An 18,485-nucleotide genomic window follows, 5' to 3' on the forward strand; every position below is an offset into this window, starting at 1 on the left:
CCGGGGGGTGGGTGTGGAGGGGGGCTGTCGCTTGTGCTGTTGTTCTGAGAAGCGAATCGGTCGTCCTTGGTCAGAAGGGTGTTCCAGCGCCCGCAACCATCGCTGTGTGGCATGGAAGCGGCTGTCTTCATAAGGGGACACCTGTCTGTCCTCGTCCTTGACGGTTCATTGAACCCTCACAGCGACCCTGGTGGTCGTTATACACGTGCCATATTATTTTTGTTTTTATTTTGCAGTGCAGGGGATTTCATGAGGGTGGACACCCCAGGGAACAAGCTAGGAGGTGAGAGGGTAGAAGGCTCATCCAGGTGGGCTTGACTCCCTGTCTCTTGCTCTTCCTGATAGCAGACTTCCCTGAAATCTTGAGAGCACTTATTCAGAGGGGTCAGTGCTCAGATCTCCCTACGTGACCGTGAAGTGAACGTGGATAGATCTCACCAAGTGGTAACTCTATCCTGAGATTTGTGCAGTCTCCAGTTCCATGGTTGGACTGAGGCTTCTGGACTCTCCAGCGCGGTTTAGGCTGCCTCTTCCCTCAAGGGTACAGATTCCTATTCGGGGGCGGTGATGTCCAGTAGAAAGTTGATGAAAAACACAAGCCTCCTTTAGAATTTTTTAGCAGCTACAGGCAGAAGAGGCAGGCAGAGCCAGTTTTGCTGATGTGTTTTCCTTGAGTCATTGCATTCAAAATGTTATCTTGACTCGTGGCGCTGGCCACACTCAAGGTGTTTAGTGGTTGCATGCAGCTAATGGCTACAGTATTGGATAGCACGTTTCTGGTGAATTCCCAAAGAGTCAGGCTTAGGGTGCTAGATGAAAGTTTCAGGTAAAGTGAATTTGTTTTTCAGGCCAAGTCCCAGCCCTTCTGAAAGAAAGCAACTGTGACAAGAGGCTGGAAAGAGGGAGTCCATGCCAGGTCCTGCCACTGAGAACAGCCTGTTTGACAGAAACCTGTTTCAGGGCTTCAGGGCAGAGGCAGAAGATTCTACAAGGATGCAAGTTCTCACCTGAGGTAGTTCTTGGTTCCCTGCATAGCATGAGTAAGACTTATAATGTTACCACATTCAGGAGCTGTTACGGACTGTGTCACCAGGGATGATGTGTACTAACTTGCAGAACGTGGTGACCTGGGGTTGAGAGGGTTGACTGTCAAGCTGAGGAGAAAAAGGTACTTTACTAGAGGGCTGGTGAGGCCATGGTGTCCAGAGAAAATATAGTCAGCTGACAAAATCCTAAATGACACCCCATTTTCTTCATTTTTCCGTTACTTTTTCTGCACTTTGAGTAGCTGTCACACCACGTTCATTACTACATGTGACATTTAGAGTTATGCTGACACTCCTTTCTTGAACATAGATAATAACAAATGATACCAGAGGGAGAGAACTTTTTATGCTGGAAAACCCAAAATATGAGGGGGGGCCCCCCGCCCAAAAAAATCAGTTATCTTTTAGAGGGCAGACCCCTTGTAGTACAGGTTTTTCCCCGCAAGTGTTCTAGGAACCCACCAGCATCAGTGTACCAGCTAGCAGTATTGTGAGAGGCTGTGTTCGGCTTCAGTTATTATAATTTTTTTTTTTTTTTTTTTTTGGCAACTTAACACGTTTGCCCATTTCATTATGGTGGCTTATGAGTGCACTTGCCCACCCCACCCTGAGTATTCATCAGTTTTTGACAAAAAATGACATGACCTCCATACCCCACCCTCTCTATTCACCTGATCTCACCCAGATCTGTTTCTCTGGGAAAAGTCTTCAAAGGGAAACATCTTGTGGGTGTGGAAGAGGTGAAATAAAAAACAGCACAAGCACTAAAAGGCACCAACATTGACGAGCCTAGAAACTGTTTTGAGCAGTGGAACAAGTGTCTCGATAGGCTTCTTGAATCAAACGAAGAGTGCTTTGAGGGTGACTGAAGTTTGAACATGTAAAAATAAGTACACCATTTTTTTACTAAATAAATTCTGGGGCTTTTTGGGTTCCTCCTCTTATGGAGCCTGAAATTAATGACTTGTGTATAGTCACCCAGGGCAGACCCAGGAACTAAGCATGGTTCTGTTCACACACAGGTCACTGTCATAAGCATCTTATCAAAAGGTCTTTTAAGAATCGGCAACCATTGTTGAACAAAAATTTGAAAAACATATTCCTTGTATACAACATTTCATCTTTACTTTAGAGTTTTCTGTGGAAGCTCTAACTCAGGGTGTAAAGACAGTAAGAATTTGCTTACTAATTCCACCTGAGTTGTTTTTTGGGGGGATATTATGTTGAATGAGGATAGAGGGTTTCACCTCTGTGTACCTGAACATGTGAAGTTAATCTTCTGTTGTATTATTTTAACAAATTTGACAGGTAGTCACAAGGAACATAAATTGTTACTAAATTAACAAAATACAGTTTTTACCACATCCAGTGAAAAATGCAGGGTTAAGTGGACTTAATATCAGAGATGAATGCGTTCAAGTGCTGCTACCTTTGTGTGGTCCTTCTCTTCCTTTTCAAGAGTCAAAGTGACATTCCCCATTGGGAAACCTTTTCTCCAGTTGGGTGTGATGAGAATTTTAGGCAGGTGAGCACAGACACATCTCGATAATGTTGAGATTACGTACCAGTAAAACCATTGTAAATGTCATAATTGAGAACTCCTCTAAAGGAATTATAAGGCAGAACAAGTCTCTCATGACCCCCTTGTTCTTTCCTCTTCTCCAGGTGAACTTTCTGGCCTCTACTCTCTTCAAGGAGCAGCAGTAAATGAACATGGCTCAGGTGAGTTTGGTTCTTAATAATCAGTTTGTTTTACAAACATTTATAAGGGCTTTTTAAAGATTTTGTAAGGGTTTATGTATCTGTATTTTAATATGATAAAGTAGACACAGAAGTGGGTCAGACACATTCATAGAAGATACAGAAATACAGAAGACTAGCAGAGCAGAGGCGGCATGTGGGTAGATAGATGCAGGTCCTCTGCTGGTACACATTTACCAAATTGAACTCCACATTTATTTCTGAGGTGTTTACTTACCTTGGCAGAGGGTCAGACATTATGTAACGGTTTACATTGATGAGAAAGATAAAGCAAACTGATTCCTCATGAAATATAGATGTAATTGTTCTACAAGTAGGTGATTAACTCATTACATAGCATAGAATGTTTTCTTTACTTTTTCCTCTATAGAATTAGAAAATGTCATGTTGAGCACTAACTCACTTGTTACTCACTCACTTCTCAAGAATTCAAAATGGGGTTAAATTAGACATTTTGGCAATGAATCAACTGAATGTCTTTAAAAATAACACTCCATAAATATTCTGAGTATCCATGATATTCAGGTTTTTTAGCAGATGATGTAAAATTCTGTTCTTTTTCAGATGTCTCCACAGTTTGCATTCAACTTCAAATGTCTGTGTGACACCTTGGTTTTTCTTCCCACTTGCCTGTGGCTTTCAGTGACCCTACTGGATTATAATCAAATCCAGTGGGCATTATCTTATCCTTTCTTTACTTGACTTTTCTTCACCTCTTGCCTCCGCTTCTCACTCTGTCCTGGAATGTTTCTCTGTGAGTGATACTTTCCACTGGCCTATCCTTCCCCTGCTGCTGTCTCCATGGACTCATCATCTTCTCTTGTCCTACTGACTTTGAATATGTCATCCCATTGCCTTCTGTTCTTCATGGTTTCTCATTTGAAATCCACTTTGAATATGATAGGTTGCTTCTCCCTTGCGGCTTTCAAGATTATCTGTCTTTGGCTGTTTTAAAACTTTGATTATACTGTATCCAGGTGTGGATTTCTTTCTCCAAGATTATCTTACTTGTAGTTGAGGTTATGGAGTGTGTAGATTAATCATGTCCTTCACATTTTTGGAACCTCTTGGCCACTGTTACTTCAAAAATTGTGTTAGACCCTTTCTGTCTCCCTTCTCTGTCCTGTACTCTCATTATGCATATGTTGGTAAGCTTGATGTTGTCCTATGGTTCATTTTTTTGTTATTACTTTTTTCTTTCTGTTTCTCACTGCACAGTCTCAATGGACGTGTTATCTTAGTTGCTTCACTCTTTTTTCCACCTACTCAGCTCCGCTGTTGAATGGACTTTTTTGGTGAAATGTTCATTTTAGTTATTGTGCTCTTTACTTTTAGAGTTTCTGTTTGGTTCCTTTTTATAATTTCTGCCTCTTTATGTCTTTATTTGGTGACACACTTCCCTTCAGTTCTTAGATATCATTTCTTTTAGGTCTTTAACCATATTTAAAATAACTGATTTAAAGTCATTGTCTAGTTAAGTCCAATATCCACTTCCTCAGGAGCAATTTCTGTTGATTACTTTTTTCCTGCATATGGGTCTTACTTTTTTTTTCTTGTTTTGTAATTTTTTTTTTAAGTTGGAGTCTCACTCTTTGCCACCCAGACTGTAGTGCAGTGGCATGCTCATGGCCACAGCAGCCTCGACCTGCTGGCCTCAAGCAGTCCTACCGCTTCAGCCTTCCAAGTAGCTGTAACTAGAGATGCATGCCAGCACACCAGCCTAGATTTTGTGATTTATTGTAGAGATGAGGTCTCGCCAAGTTACCTAGGCTGGTCTCGAATCCCTAGACTCAGACAATTCTCTCGCCTCGGTCTTCCAAAGTGCTGGGATTACAGGCTGAGCCACTGCACCTGGCCTTGTTTTATAATTTTTTTTTGTTGAAAACAGGACATTTTAGTAAAATATGGCAACTGTAGAAGAATTTTTATCCTCCCAGGGGTTTTTGTTGAAATCTGTCCAGTGACTTTTTTTTTTTGAATTGGAGTCTCATTCTGTCACCCAGGCTGGAGTGAGGTGGCATGTTCACTGCCACCGCAGTCTCCATCTGCTGGTCTCAGGCGATCCTTCCACTGCATTCTTCCAAGTAGCTGGCACCACAGTTACATGCCACCATGCCCGGCTTATTTTCTGATTTATTGTAGAAACAAGGTCTTGCTATGTTTTCCAGGCTGATCTCAAACCCCTGGGCTCAGGCAATCCCTCTTGCCTCCACCTCCCAAAGTGCTGGGATTATAGGCATGAGCCACTGTGCCTGGCCTGTCCAGTGACTTTTTAAAACGAATTCAGTAGTGCCTGTATTTGTTGTGTGTGGCAGCAGAAGTCTCTGCAGAAATTTCCTTAAATGCCTGAAACCAAGCAAGTGTCCTAGTCTTTTCCAGGGGCCTTGTGAGTGCTGTGGCATTTCTCCAGCAGTCATCCAGGCCATTTACAACTCTATATTAGTCCTCACTTCCTACTTTCTCCAAACCTTAAGGTCACTCAGAAGTGACAGCTTAGAGCCTTCTCATGTCCTTCCTGAGCGTATCACAGTTCTGGGCACATTCTCAGCTCAGTGCATGTAAGTGGGCTTCTATATTCTCAGGAATATATCAGAGTTTTTCAAACCTTTATGGACATTTCATCCTCCAGCTTGTCCTTTAAATAAAGCTTTTTATTAGGTGATTACTTACCCCAACAGTTTATCCACCACCCAGCGAGCAGGGAGGTTAAAGTTGCCTTTGAATGTTTTTGACTAATGCCTTGGAACACTGGTTTTTTCATCCAGGGTGGAAACTCTCAGTTAGTTCAGTAATCAGCCTTGTAAGTGAGGTCTTCCAGGGAACCATCCTATTAAGTCAAATAATGACAGTTTTCTGGGAACAGGCCTTTGACAACTCGAACCCACTTCTGACTCCTCCAGTGGTTGCCAGGCTACTGGTTTTTGCTCTTATCTCAGATGATTGGTTCTCAAAGCTAATGTGGAACTGGAGAGAGATGGATGAAAATAGGACAAGTTAAGATGATGCAGAACTCTGGTTCTCCCAATGTTGCAGCCTTTTTAAAAAACATTTTCAATTTTTTTTTTTCAATTGAAGTTTCACTGTGTCATCCATGCTCGAGTGATATGGCTACTACAACCTCAACCTGCTGGGCTCAGGCGATCCTTCCATCTTAGCCTTCCTAGTAGCTAAAACTATGGTGTGTGCCACCACACCCAGCTAATTTTTTGGTTTATTATGAGGCGAGGTTTTGCCATGTTGCCCAGGCTGTTCTCGAACCCCTGAACTCAGGAAGTCCTCTGGGATTACAGGCATAATGTATACTTTTTTTTGGTATAAATATTCTTGTAGAGATTGCTTGAAGCCTTTGATGAGCTTGCAGAAAAAGTTGATTCTGCAATTGCTGCGTTTCTCATTATTTTTATGGAAGAGAGAATTTTCTCATCTTCAGTATTTTTGCTGATATCACTTGTTGGCTTGAATTTGAAGTCTTTTGGTATAGAAACTTTCCGTTTTCTTAGTTTCTAAGTTTTCTCCTCTGGATTCTATACTATTTTTCAGAAACCTTGTTCTCTGACTTCTTGCCTGTACGTCTTCTGCCAGCCTCTTTAATATATGTGGTCCTCAAGTGTTTTTGTTTTGGTACTCTTCCCTTAATCCCAATGTGCTCAAGGAGCTGTCCGATTGTCTCTAATAACTTCAGTTACCAGCTAGAATGCTAATGACTCCTAACTGTTTGTCTTCATCCTAGACTTGCCTTCTGTGCTCTGAAATCATGTATATTGGTTTAAAGGGCAGTTCCAGCTTTATGTCTCACACACCCCTTTGCAGCAACCAGAACAGATCTCACACTCAAACGTCTCACACATTTTTCCTTTTGTTTCTCAATTGTCAGTTTTTGACACCATCAAAAGCTGATTATTTTGAAACATACATTATATTATTATTAACTAGAGTCACCATGCTGTTCAGTATTTTGAAAACTTGTTCCTCTTTTCTGATGGAAACTTTGTATCCTGTAACCAACATCTCCTGGTTCTCTCCCTCTCTCCCCCAGACTTGGGTAACCACCATTCTATTCTTTCTTTACTTCTATGCATTTTACTGTTTTAGATTCCATGTATAAGTGAGATCTTATTTGAAAGATATGTCTTTCTGTGAATTAATAACAAAATAATACAAAAAAACACAGAGAGAGGCTTCTCGCACAGCTAGACTAGGTTAACACCTCAAGCAATAATCACCAGATGGTTGCTGCTTCTGCTTTGTGATTATATACTATTCTTATGTCGATTGCTGTTACCTCAGTGTACATAGTGTTTTCTTACTATGGTTTCATTGGTTCCAACTTCTTTGTAAGCTGTTCCTTGTTCTTCATGAGCTCTAGATTTCTCTGTTTTCATATATTTACTTATACATAAGTTTGGTCAGATATCTCTCTAGCACTCACATGTATTTCTTCCTTGGCTCCCAGTATTTACATGGATGATGTTCAAGGAGGGTGTGAACTTCCTAGAGAATACGATCATCCTGGGAATGTGCAAGAAGAGTTGTAGAAGGTTTCATTACATTGAATTTTTCACTCTTAAAAACATCTGGAATTCATAAATGTATATAGATGTGGTATGGTAAATTAGAAACCTTTTAAACTAGCTGAGTGACAAGTTTTAAGATGAAATTTCGTCCAAAATAAGCCTCTATAACCAACTGTTTTTGAGCCTCAAGGGTAAACAGGAAAAGTTCTCAGGAATTTTCTGTGTCACCTAATTCCGAAACCTTGAACAAAATATGTTGCTGAAGGGATCCGTGTCATTCGAGGACGTGAACGTGGAGCTCACCCGGGACGAGTGGCAGCAGATGGGCCCCGGGGAGAGGAGCCTGTACAGGGATGTGACGCTGGAGAACTATGGCCACCTCGTCGCATTGGGTGAGTGGACCTCCTGCGGGACTCCTTCTGCAGCATGTTTGCTTTTTTTTAAAAGAATTATCAAGACACATAGATTCTTTATAGAGATTAAAGTCTTCATAGACTTTGGTTTAAAAGTTCTAATTTAGTTGAATCCTTTACAGAAACTAAAACAGTTTTTGTCTTTATCTTCCCTTCAAAAACATCAGATGAATATTCTCAGTTAATGCTTTTATAGCTGTGTCTTTTCATATGCAAGTGCTCATGGATCTGGTCCATTTATACCCTCAATTATTTCATTACAGGGTGTTGCATTACCAAACCTAAGGTTATCCTCATGTTGGAGCAAGGAGAAGAACCATGGTCCCTAGAAGTCAAATTCCTAAACCGGAAGTACCCAGGTAAGTGAGTGTTGACAGAAGGAGCCTTGGGGTAGTTAGATCATAGCGGAAGAGCACCTTTAAAAGTTTTTTGGGGGGGTAACAGCTCTTTTGAGTTATAATTCACATCTCATACAATTCATTCAAAGTGTATAGTTCAATGGCTTTTAATGTGTTCATAGATACAGTCTGCCCTCTGTATCCATGGGTTCTGCATCCATGGATTCCAGCAATTATAGTTTGAAACTATTTTTTAAAAATGCATATCTACTGAAAATGAACAGACTTTTTTGTCATTATTCCCTAAACAATATAGTATACAACTGTCTACTATCTCTGTTTATGAGACTAGTATAAGTAATATGGAGATGATTTAAAATATACCAGAGGATGTGCATAGGTTATATGTAAATACTGTGCCATTTTTTATCAAGGACTTGGGCATCCATAGATTTTGGTATTCAAAGGAGTCCTAGATCCAATCCTCCAAGTGACGACTCTATGTACAAAGCTCATCACCTCAAAAAGAAATCTGTACTCTTTAGTTGTCACTCTTCTATACCCCTGACTCCTCCAGCTCTAAGTAGACATTAATCTACTTGTGTCTCTGCAGATCTGCCTATTCTGGACGTTTTGTATAAATGGAATCATATACCATGTGGTCATTTGTGATTGGCTTCTTTTGCTTAACTTAATGTTTAAAACGTTCATGTTATAGCATATATCAGTGTTTCATCCTTTTTATGACCAGATACTATTTCATTGTTTGGATATAATGCCTGTGTTTCCATTCATCAGTCAGTAGATACTTGGACTACCACCTTTTGGCTATTATGGATCATGCTGATATAAACATTCATTTACAAGTTTTTGCATGGACATATGTTTTTATGCCTAGGCATGAAATTCTGTGTCGTGTGGTACCTCTGTTTATCTGATTAAGGAACTGCCAGGCTGTTTTTCTAAATGACATCACCGTTTTCCATTCCTAACAACAGCCCATAGGGATTCTGATTTTTCCATATTCTTACCAACATTTGTTTGATTCCAGCCATCCTGGTGAATGTGAAGTGGCATTCCCTTGTGATATTGATTTGTTTTTCTTTATTAGGCAGCTAGGGCTGTCATAATAAAATACCACAGACTGAATGGATTAAGCAACAGAAATTCTCTCAGTTCTGGAGGCTGAAAGTCCAAGATCAGGATGCCAGTAAGTTGGTTTCTGGTGAGGCCTCTCTTTCCTGGCTTGTAGAAAACCACCTTTATTGGTGTGTTCTCACATGACCTTTCCTCTGTGCGTAGCCGCTGGGGGGGAGAGAGAGCACCCTGGTGTTTTTTCTTTTTTTTTCCAGTGCTACTGGATTAAGGCTTCATCCTTATGGCCTCATTTTAACCCGGATTACCTCCTAAAGGCCTTATCTCCAAATATAGTATTACTGGAGGTTAGTTCTTCAACATGTGAATTTGGGGATGGGACACAGTTCATAACAGTTTCTTTGTCACTAATGATGTCAAACATCTTTTCATATGCATCTTAGCCTTTGTCTATACTAATAAATGATTCCATAAATTTGAAAAAAATGATAGTTTTCAATATAATTCCTGGAAGAAAAAGTACAATTGTTGGGAGCTAGCCGTGGAGGCCTGCCTGAGCGTTAGGGATCCAGGTGGGCTGCAGACCCTGAAACCACCAGGTTTGGTTCAGGAACTGAAGGCCCATTCCCTCCTCCATTCTTTGTTGTTTGGCATGACCCACTAGCAGGGACTTTGATGATCTAAGCATGAAGTTCTGAGAATATGACAGGCATGACTGACTCTAGGGATCCATTGTTCCCATTTCTCACAGACTGCAGTTTCGGCTTTAAACTTAACACAATTCAAACTCACATCACATTTGGGGGCCTTGTACATGATACAAGCTTCTTTATAAGATTTAAAAGTATATTTGTAGAATTAGTATATACATTTAGAGAGCTGTTTCCAGCTTTAGACGGTATAGATGATTAGGGTTACCAGAAATGGCCCAGCATGAACTTTGGACTGGGCCACATTCCTAAGGGCTCAGTGTCCACTTTGGGCTGGACTGCATTCTTTTAAACAGGTTCTTTAGCTACAATTGGTGTAGGCTTTTTTCTACTTATACTAGAAACTGAATTTATTTTATTCATAGAAAGTATTGTAGAATAGGTCATGCTATGTGAGGGAATTATGTTAGTTCAAGCATGATCAAACATGATACTTTAAGGTTTTATAAGAATACAGCTAACTTTAGAAATTTCATTGTTCCCACTTTCTACTAATTGCAGTTTTGGCTTTAGTACAATTACAGTTTGTATTTGGCTTTTATTTTAGAAGTTTTATTGCTGATGATCAGCTTTATATATTAGGATTAGGAAATAGAAACTTTTATAGAAATTAAGATAGATACATAGGATTTTAGAATAGCCATTTTGTTAAGAGATCATAATTAATTGATTCTGGAAACGGCCCAGCGTGATCTTTGAACTGGGCCACATTCTTTAGGAACTGGTCTGAGCTATAATTAAGAGTTTTTTATAGTACAGGTAAAGTTAGCACAGAATAGAAAGGTATTAGGATTTAAGTCAGTCATTAGGTGTTAGGTATGCATAAGTTTTAGAAGTTATTGATTATTAGGATTATTATTGAAGAACATAAACCAAGCATAAGGAACAGTGAGATAATTTTGGGGATTTTCCTTCCTCATGCTTGGGAAAATGCCTGGTGGGTGGGGGATGCGCTTCATCTACCTGGCTTTGTGTTCACGTAATACTCTTGAGATTTGATTGGGATTGTGCTTCCTCATGCTTAAGGAAACACCTGGTGGGTGGGGGGGATGCGCCTCATCCACCTGGCCTTGTGTTCACATGAAAGTCTTGTGATTTAACATGTGAAAATTTGGAATAAAAGACTTACGGTTGGTACCATTAAATGGCTTCTACTCATTTCACTGAACAGCTATCTACTTTCTTTCTTTCTCTTTCTTCCTCTTTATATCTATCCCCCATCTTTCTTTCATTTAATATCTATCCCTATTACAGAATCGGTTTCTGCACTAGACAGAGTCCAGTATCTTTCTTTCTCCCCTCTTCTCTTTCTTTCTCTTTATTTCTCCAGAATATTTGCCGATGCTGCCCCACCTTCCAGGGACCCTCTAAATCTCTTTATGGGAGGCTAACTTAATTTATTAATTTATTAACTTAAATTAATAAACCTTAATTTATTATAGTCACCCATGTTGTCTTATTATCTGTTGAATGTCTATTGTGTCAGTAATTTCCCCTCTTGCATTTCTGTTATTAACAATTTGACTTTTTTTTTTTCCTGCTTATCATTGAAAAAAAATCTTTTTAAATAACTAAGCTTTGGTTTGATTTTCTGTGCTGTTTTCTGTTTTCAGTTTTATTGTCTAATCTTTCCTGTTTTTCTTTTGTTATTTTCTTTAGATTTAATTTTCTCTCTTTGTCTAGTTTCTTAAAGTGGGAACTTAAGTATCCGGAGGTCTTTCTTTTCAAATATAAAAATTTTAAACCACATATTTATGTCTGAACACTGCTTTAGTTGCATTCAGAAATTTCTGTATTTTTTGTGTTGTTTTCATACACTTCAAAATATCTTTTTTGAACCTACTTCTTTCACCCATGGGTAAATTAGAAGAATATCATTAATAAATATTTTGTATTTCTCCAAGTAAAAAAATTTTATTAATTTCTAGTATAATTTCTCTGTAGCTCAAGAACATCTTTTGTATGATTTCTGTTTTGTATTTGTGAAGATTTGTCTAACAGCCAAGAATGCATTCTATTTTTATGAATGTTCCATGTGCATCTGAGACAATGTGAGTTTAGTTGTTGTTGAAAGCACTGTGTCCTCGAGTTTGAAGGTGTGGTTATCCCAAGTGCTACTTTATCTCTTCTCCCTATAGTTGGGCCTACCAGGTATTCCTGCCTCTTCTCATGTTTCTGTGCTACTTTTCTTCTTCTAGCTGCTATGAGTGCTTGCTAGTGCCCTAAAACAGCAGATTTATTGTTGCTCTTGCAGATGAATATATTTGTTCCATAAATTAGATAAGAATATATTTCTTTTTTTTTTTTTTGAGTTGGAGTCTCAGTCAGTCGTCCAGGCCACTCCAGTGTTGAACTATTAGGCTCCAGCAATCTTTCCACCTCAGCCTTCCAAGTAGCCAAAACTACAGGTGCTACCACTCCCAACTGATTTTTTTATTTATTGTAGAATGAGGTCTCATCAGGTTGCCCAGGTTAGTCTCAAATCTGCAGGCTCAGGCAATCCACTTGCCTTGGCCTCCCAAAGTGCTGGGATTACAAGCTAATCTACCGAGCCTGGCCGATAAGAATATATTTCTGGGCAGAATTTTGGCAGCAGCTCCTGTTACATCTTCCAGCATATCCTGAAGATGGAACTTTCTCAGGATCCTCTATGATCTTTTCTATGAGTTCCCCATTTGGCTCACAGAGGGAAATATTACAAGAGCACACAGATCATCTGTATCCATTGCAGTGGAAGGTTAGCTTCTTGGTCAGCCTTCATGGAACCACAGAAGCATTCCGTTTTTGTTTTGCATGAGTATGTGGATGTTGTGAAACATGTTTTCGGTTCTGTTAAACTACTTTTGGCTAGAAGAAACAGGCTTTTTTTTCTTGGAGCTTTTTTTGTTGCTGGCTCCAGAGTGTAGGTTTCTTCAGCACTCTGTCTAGGATATATGGGAAGCAGAAAGAATAGCTTTGGAATTCTCTGTTGTGTCATTTCTTAAGATCTGAGGTTCACATTTTTCTATTTTGTAGAGTCTTTCTATGTTTGTTCATTTTGTTTTTTCTTGCAAGGATTTTTAATTGTAAGAAGGAAGATCTGGAAGGAAAGGGCCTACTCCATAATGGATGAAAATAGCACCTATTTCTTTAAACATTATGGAAGAGGAACAAGAAAGAGTATCTATCTGTGTACGTTTTTAGTCTTTGGAAACATGACCAGAAACAATAGAATAAAATACATAACAAAACATGGGTACAAGTCCCTCTCCATGAAAAGTGTAAGATTTATAATATGTTCTCAATTTCTTTCATTTTAGGATATTATAAAATTGATGACAACATACAAGAGATCCAGGAAAAACAAAAGAAACCTCTGTGTCAAGTAATATTCATTGATGACAATGACAAAACATTGAATAAAGAAGAACAGAAAGTTTTAGAAAGACCATTAAATCTGGGCATAGCTCCAGAGTTTTCAGGAAAAATACCCCATCAATGTGACTTGTGTAGAAGGAATTTGCCAGTTGCTTCTGAGTTAATTATAAGTGAAAGAAACTATTCAAGAAAGAAGGTTGATTACATGAATGTGTCTGAGAAATTGCAGCTTGATTTCAAGCATGAGAAAACTCATCCTGGAGAGAAATCTTATGAATATAATAAAAATGTGAAAGCTCACAGTTATAAGAAAGATCAGTATCAGAAATTTCAAACTTTGGGGCAGTCTTTTGAATATAATGAATTTGGAAATGTTTTATCTGACAAGACTGTCTATATTAGGGCAGAGACTTTTGTAACAAAAGAGAAGTCCTCTAAGGATGATGAATTTAGGATAAACTGTGATAAAACCTTTTTATTTCACTACATGACAACTGACACAAGGGAAAAATGTTCTGGTCTTGATGACTGTAGGAAATCCTGTAACAGAGCCACCATTGTGGAGTACAATAAAGTTCACATGGCTATGACACGCCATAAATTTAATGAAAGTGGGATTAATTTCAGTGACAAGTCATCCTTCTTTCAGTCTCACAGAACTGTTATAGAACAGAGTGCATTTGAAAGCAGTAAATATAAAGACAAGTTTAGCCAGAGCTCAGCTCATGTAGTACGTCAGAAAACACAAACTGGAAGAGATAAAGTCTGTGAATATAATGGATGCACAAATACCTTCTACCAGAAATTAGACCTTACAATACATCAGAGAACTCATAAAGAAGAGAAATTCTGCTGTTCTGGCGAATATGGGAGATGCAGAAAATACTTTCACCAGAAAGCACACCTTATTTGGTATCCGAGGACCCACTCAGGGGAGAAACTTCAATATGAAGAACGTGGGAAATCCTTTTATACAAGTTCACACTGTATTCAGCATTCTGGAGCTTATGTGGGATTCAAACTTTATGAATGTAATGAATGTGGGAAAACTTTCTGTCAGAAGTCAAACCTTAGTGAACATGTGAGAATTCACACAAAGGAGAAAACTTATGGTAACAATGACTGTGGGAAATCTTACAGGTCACCCCTTGTAGGACATCAGAGAACAGAAACAAAGACGAATCTCTGTGAAGGCAGTGAATGTGGGACAACATTCTTCAATATGGCATGTCTCAAAGAACATTGGAGAATTCCCACTGAGGAGAAACCTTATGAATGTATTGAATGTGGGAAAACTTTCTTCACGTCCTCACATCTCAGAGCACATCAGAGAATTCACACAGGTGACAAACCCTGTGAATGTATTGAATGTGAGAAAACTTTCTCTGACAAGACACACCACAATGCACATCAGAGAATCCACACAGGAGAGAAACCCTATGAATGTATTGAATGTGGAAAATCTTTTACCTGTAATTCAGCCCTAAAAGCACATCAGAGAATTCGCACAGGTGAGAAACCCTATGACTGTAATGAATGTGGGCTATCTTTTACCTACAATTCAGCTATAAGAGTACATCAGAGAATTCACACAGGTAGGAAGCCCTATGAATGTACTGATTCGGAGAAACCTTTTACCCATAATTCAGCTCTCAGAAAACATCACAGTATTCACACAGGGGAGAAACCTTATGAGTGTAATGAATGTGAGAAAGCTTTTACCCGTAATTCAGTGCTTAGAGCACATCAGAAAATTCAGATGGGGGAGAAACTCTATGAATGTAATGAATGTGGGAAAACTTTTTCTCAAAAGACACACCTCAGTAACCATCATAGAATTCACACAGGTGAAAAACCCTATGAATGTGGTGAATGTGGGAAAACTTTCTCTCAGAAGTCATACCTCAGTGCACATGAAAAAATTCACACAATGGAAATACCCTATGAATGTAACATATGCAGAAAAACTTATGTCTATAAGGCTGCCCTGATAGTGCATCAAAGAATTCGCACAGGGGAGAAACCGAATGAATGTAATGAATGTGGGAAGACTTTCTCCCAAAGAACACACTTCTGTACACATCGGAGAATTTATACAGGGGGAAAACCCTATGAGTGTAGTGAATGTGGGAAAACTTTGGCTGCTAATTCAGCCCTCAGGGCCCATCACCGAATCCACACAAGGGAGAAACCCTACAAATGCGATGAATGTGGGAAAACTTTCTCTGAGAAGTCAAATGTTAGTGCACATCAGAGAGTTCACACAGGGGAGAAACCCTATGAATGTAATGAATGTGGGAAATCTTTCTCCAAGAAGTCACACCTTAGGGCACATCAAAGGACTCACACAGTGGAGAAAACCTATGAATGTAATGAGTGTGGGAAAACTTTCTCTAAGAAGTCACATGTTAGTGCACATCAGAGTGTTCACACAGGGGAGAAACCCTATGCATGTAATATATGTGGGAAACCATTTGCCCTTAACTCAACCCTTAGAGTGCATCAGAGAATTCACACAGGTGTGAAATCTTTTGGATGTAATGAATGCGGGAAAACTTTTTCCCAGAAGTCACACCTTAATGCACACCAGAGGACTCACACAGGGGAGAAACCCTATGAATGTAATGAATGTGGGAAAACTTTCTCTGAGAAGTCATATGTTAGTACACATCAGAGAATTCACACAGGGGAGAAACCCTATGAATGTGATATATGTGGGAAACCATTTGCCCATAACTCAACCCTTAGAGTGCATCAGAGAATTCACACAGGTGTGAAATCCTATGGCTGTAATGAATGTGGGAAAACTTTCTCCCAGAAGTCACACCTTAATGCACACCAGAGGACTCACACAGGGGAGAAACCCTATGAATGTAATGAATGTGGGAAAACTTTCTCTGGGAAGTCATATGTTATGGCACATCAGAGAGTGCACACAGGAGAGAAACCCTATGAATGTAATATATGTGGAAAACCATTTGCCCTTAACTCATCCCTCAGAGTGCATCAGAGAATTCACACAGGTGTGAAATCCTATAGATGTAATGAATGTGGGAAAACTTTCTCCCAGAATTCCCACCTTAGGGCACACCAGAGGACTCACACAGGGCAGAAACCCTATCAATGTAATGAATGTGGGAAAACTTTCTCACAGAAGTCACACCTTAATACACACCTGAGGACTCACACTGGGGAGAAACCCTATGAATGTAATGAATGTGGGAAAACTTTCTCTGAGAAGTCATATCTTAGTGCACATCAGAGAGTTCACACAGGGCAGAAACCCTATAAATGTAATGAATGTGGGAAAACTTTCTCCCGGAAGTCACACCTTAATGTACACCAGAAGACTCACACGGGGCAAAAACCCTATGAATGTAATGAATGTGGGAAAACTTTCTCCCAGAAGTCACACCTTAATGTACACCAGAGGACTCACACAGGGGAGAAACCCTATGAATGTAATGAATGTGGGAAAACTTTCTCTGGAAAGTCATATGTTAGTGCACATCAGAGAGTTCACACAGGGCAGAAACCTTATGAATGTAATATATGTGGGAAACCATTTGCCCTTAACTCATCCCTTAGAGTGCATCAGAGAATTCACACAGATGTGAAATCCTATGGATGTAATGAATGTGGGAAAACTTTCTCCCAGAAGTCACAGCTTAGTGCACACCAGAGGACTCACACAGGGGAGAAACCCTATGAGTGTAATGAATGTGGGAAAGGTTTTGCCCACCTGTCAACTCTCAGAGTACACCAGAGAGTTCACACAGGGGAGCAACCCTATGAATGTGGTGAATGTGGGAAAATTTTTGTTCGTAAGGCAGCTCTTAGAGTACATCACATCAGAGTGCATACCAGAGAGAAAACCCTTACACATCATGAATTTGAGAAGTCCTGAATTACCTCATACCTTCTTTTATATCACACAGCAGAGAAACTCTTGTCATGTAGACTGGAAAATTGTTTTTCTTAACATTTTCCTTTTCTACTAGGCTTATAGCTTCTTGAAAATCCCAATCTCATTCATCCAGATGGGCTGACCAAAGAATATGATGCTAATGATATATATTACATTTAGTCCTGGCCCTTAAATATCTTATAGTCTTCCTGGTCCATGGTATGATGGGATTGAGATGATTTCCACAGCAATTTGGTTTTTGTGTGTTGAATGTGGTGGAGCACAAGGTCAAAAAAAGCTAGAGTCTGAATATCTGGAATATAATTCTCTGCTTCCAGATCTTCATCAGTTGTTTGTCTTTCAAGGAAGAATTAAGTTTTTGTCCACTGAGCTCTCAGATTTGACCTATTAAATGCGTTGTTTTGCTGTCTCTCTATTAGACTGGGATGAGATCCTATTAATATAATTCATTTCAGAAGAACTATAAGTATTCAGTTTTATTGTATATCAGAGACTTCATGTGAAGAAAAAATTGTCAACATCCTGAATGATGAGAAGCCTTCATTAAAGTCAGACATTTCAGGAAAAACACAAAAGCCTTCACAACAAAATTGCATTAAACATCAAATAATTGGGATAAAATTTTATATTTTGAATAAATAATTTTAACTAATATGCAATGTTTGTTTTTAGAAATTTCTTTCCTGAGGAAGTGTGTCAGTTTCAGAATTGAAGAAAATAAAATCCTCACCTACAAAAACTACTGTTTGTATGTAATATCAAAAATTTTATAAATATTTAAAAATACCTGTAGTCAAACTCACTGTAGAATTTGAAGTTTTTTAAATAGAAGAATAGCTTAAATTCTGTGGATAACACCAATAAATATTTATGAAAAGTCACTGAGTGATGTGAAAGTCTGTATGAGTCTGTAAACATGACTTATTACTGGTGAACTTGAGTGACAGCCAAACCTGCTCTTGGCATGTCTTCATTCTTTTCTGGGCAACTGTGCCCTCTTAGTTTCCTTCAACTTGCTGTTAGATTTTTGCCTGCCTGTTATGTCTGAATATGTCTTGCCCTGTTTTTGTAGGACCTTTGATATCCCTGAGATTTCCCAAGCATTCTGGGTGTGTGTGTGTGTGTGTGTGTGTGCATGTGCACTGGAGGTGGTGGTGGTGGTATTGATTCTCGCATACTTTTAGGGGGGAAGCATATAGAGGACATTAAGTTTATCCTGCTCTAGTGATTCATTTTGCACTGAATGTTTATAAAACAAGTCATCTCCTAAGCCCTTGAATGCGTCCTGCCTCAGCATCTTGCCTAGGATCTTGCTTTCCAGTA

The 18,485-nt window shown here is 39.2% G+C and overlaps 1 protein-coding gene across 1 annotated transcript; it reads left to right on the forward strand.

Moving 5' to 3' along the window:
* The first annotated feature begins 2,709 nt into the window (after positions 1-2,709).
* On the forward strand, positions 2,710-18,039 carry LOC103265338 (zinc finger protein 658-like). The gene is made up of 8 exons (XM_008063021.1): positions 2,710-2,768; positions 7,587-7,713; positions 7,998-8,093; positions 13,177-14,745; positions 15,334-15,567; positions 15,820-16,257; positions 16,342-16,499; positions 16,584-18,039. Exons 1-8 carry the CDS (start codon positions 2,754-2,756, stop codon positions 17,139-17,141), a joined length of 3,195 nt encoding a protein of 1,064 aa, XP_008061212.1. The 5' UTR covers positions 2,710-2,753; the 3' UTR covers positions 17,142-18,039.
* The last annotated feature ends 446 nt before the right edge of the window (positions 18,040-18,485 follow it).

The sequence above is a fragment of the Carlito syrichta genome, unplaced genomic scaffold (genome assembly GCF_000164805.1).
Source record: "Carlito syrichta isolate Samal-C Ts95f unplaced genomic scaffold, Tarsius_syrichta-2.0.1 Scaffold306459, whole genome shotgun sequence".
Lineage (NCBI taxonomy): Eukaryota > Metazoa > Chordata > Mammalia > Primates > Tarsiidae > Carlito > Carlito syrichta.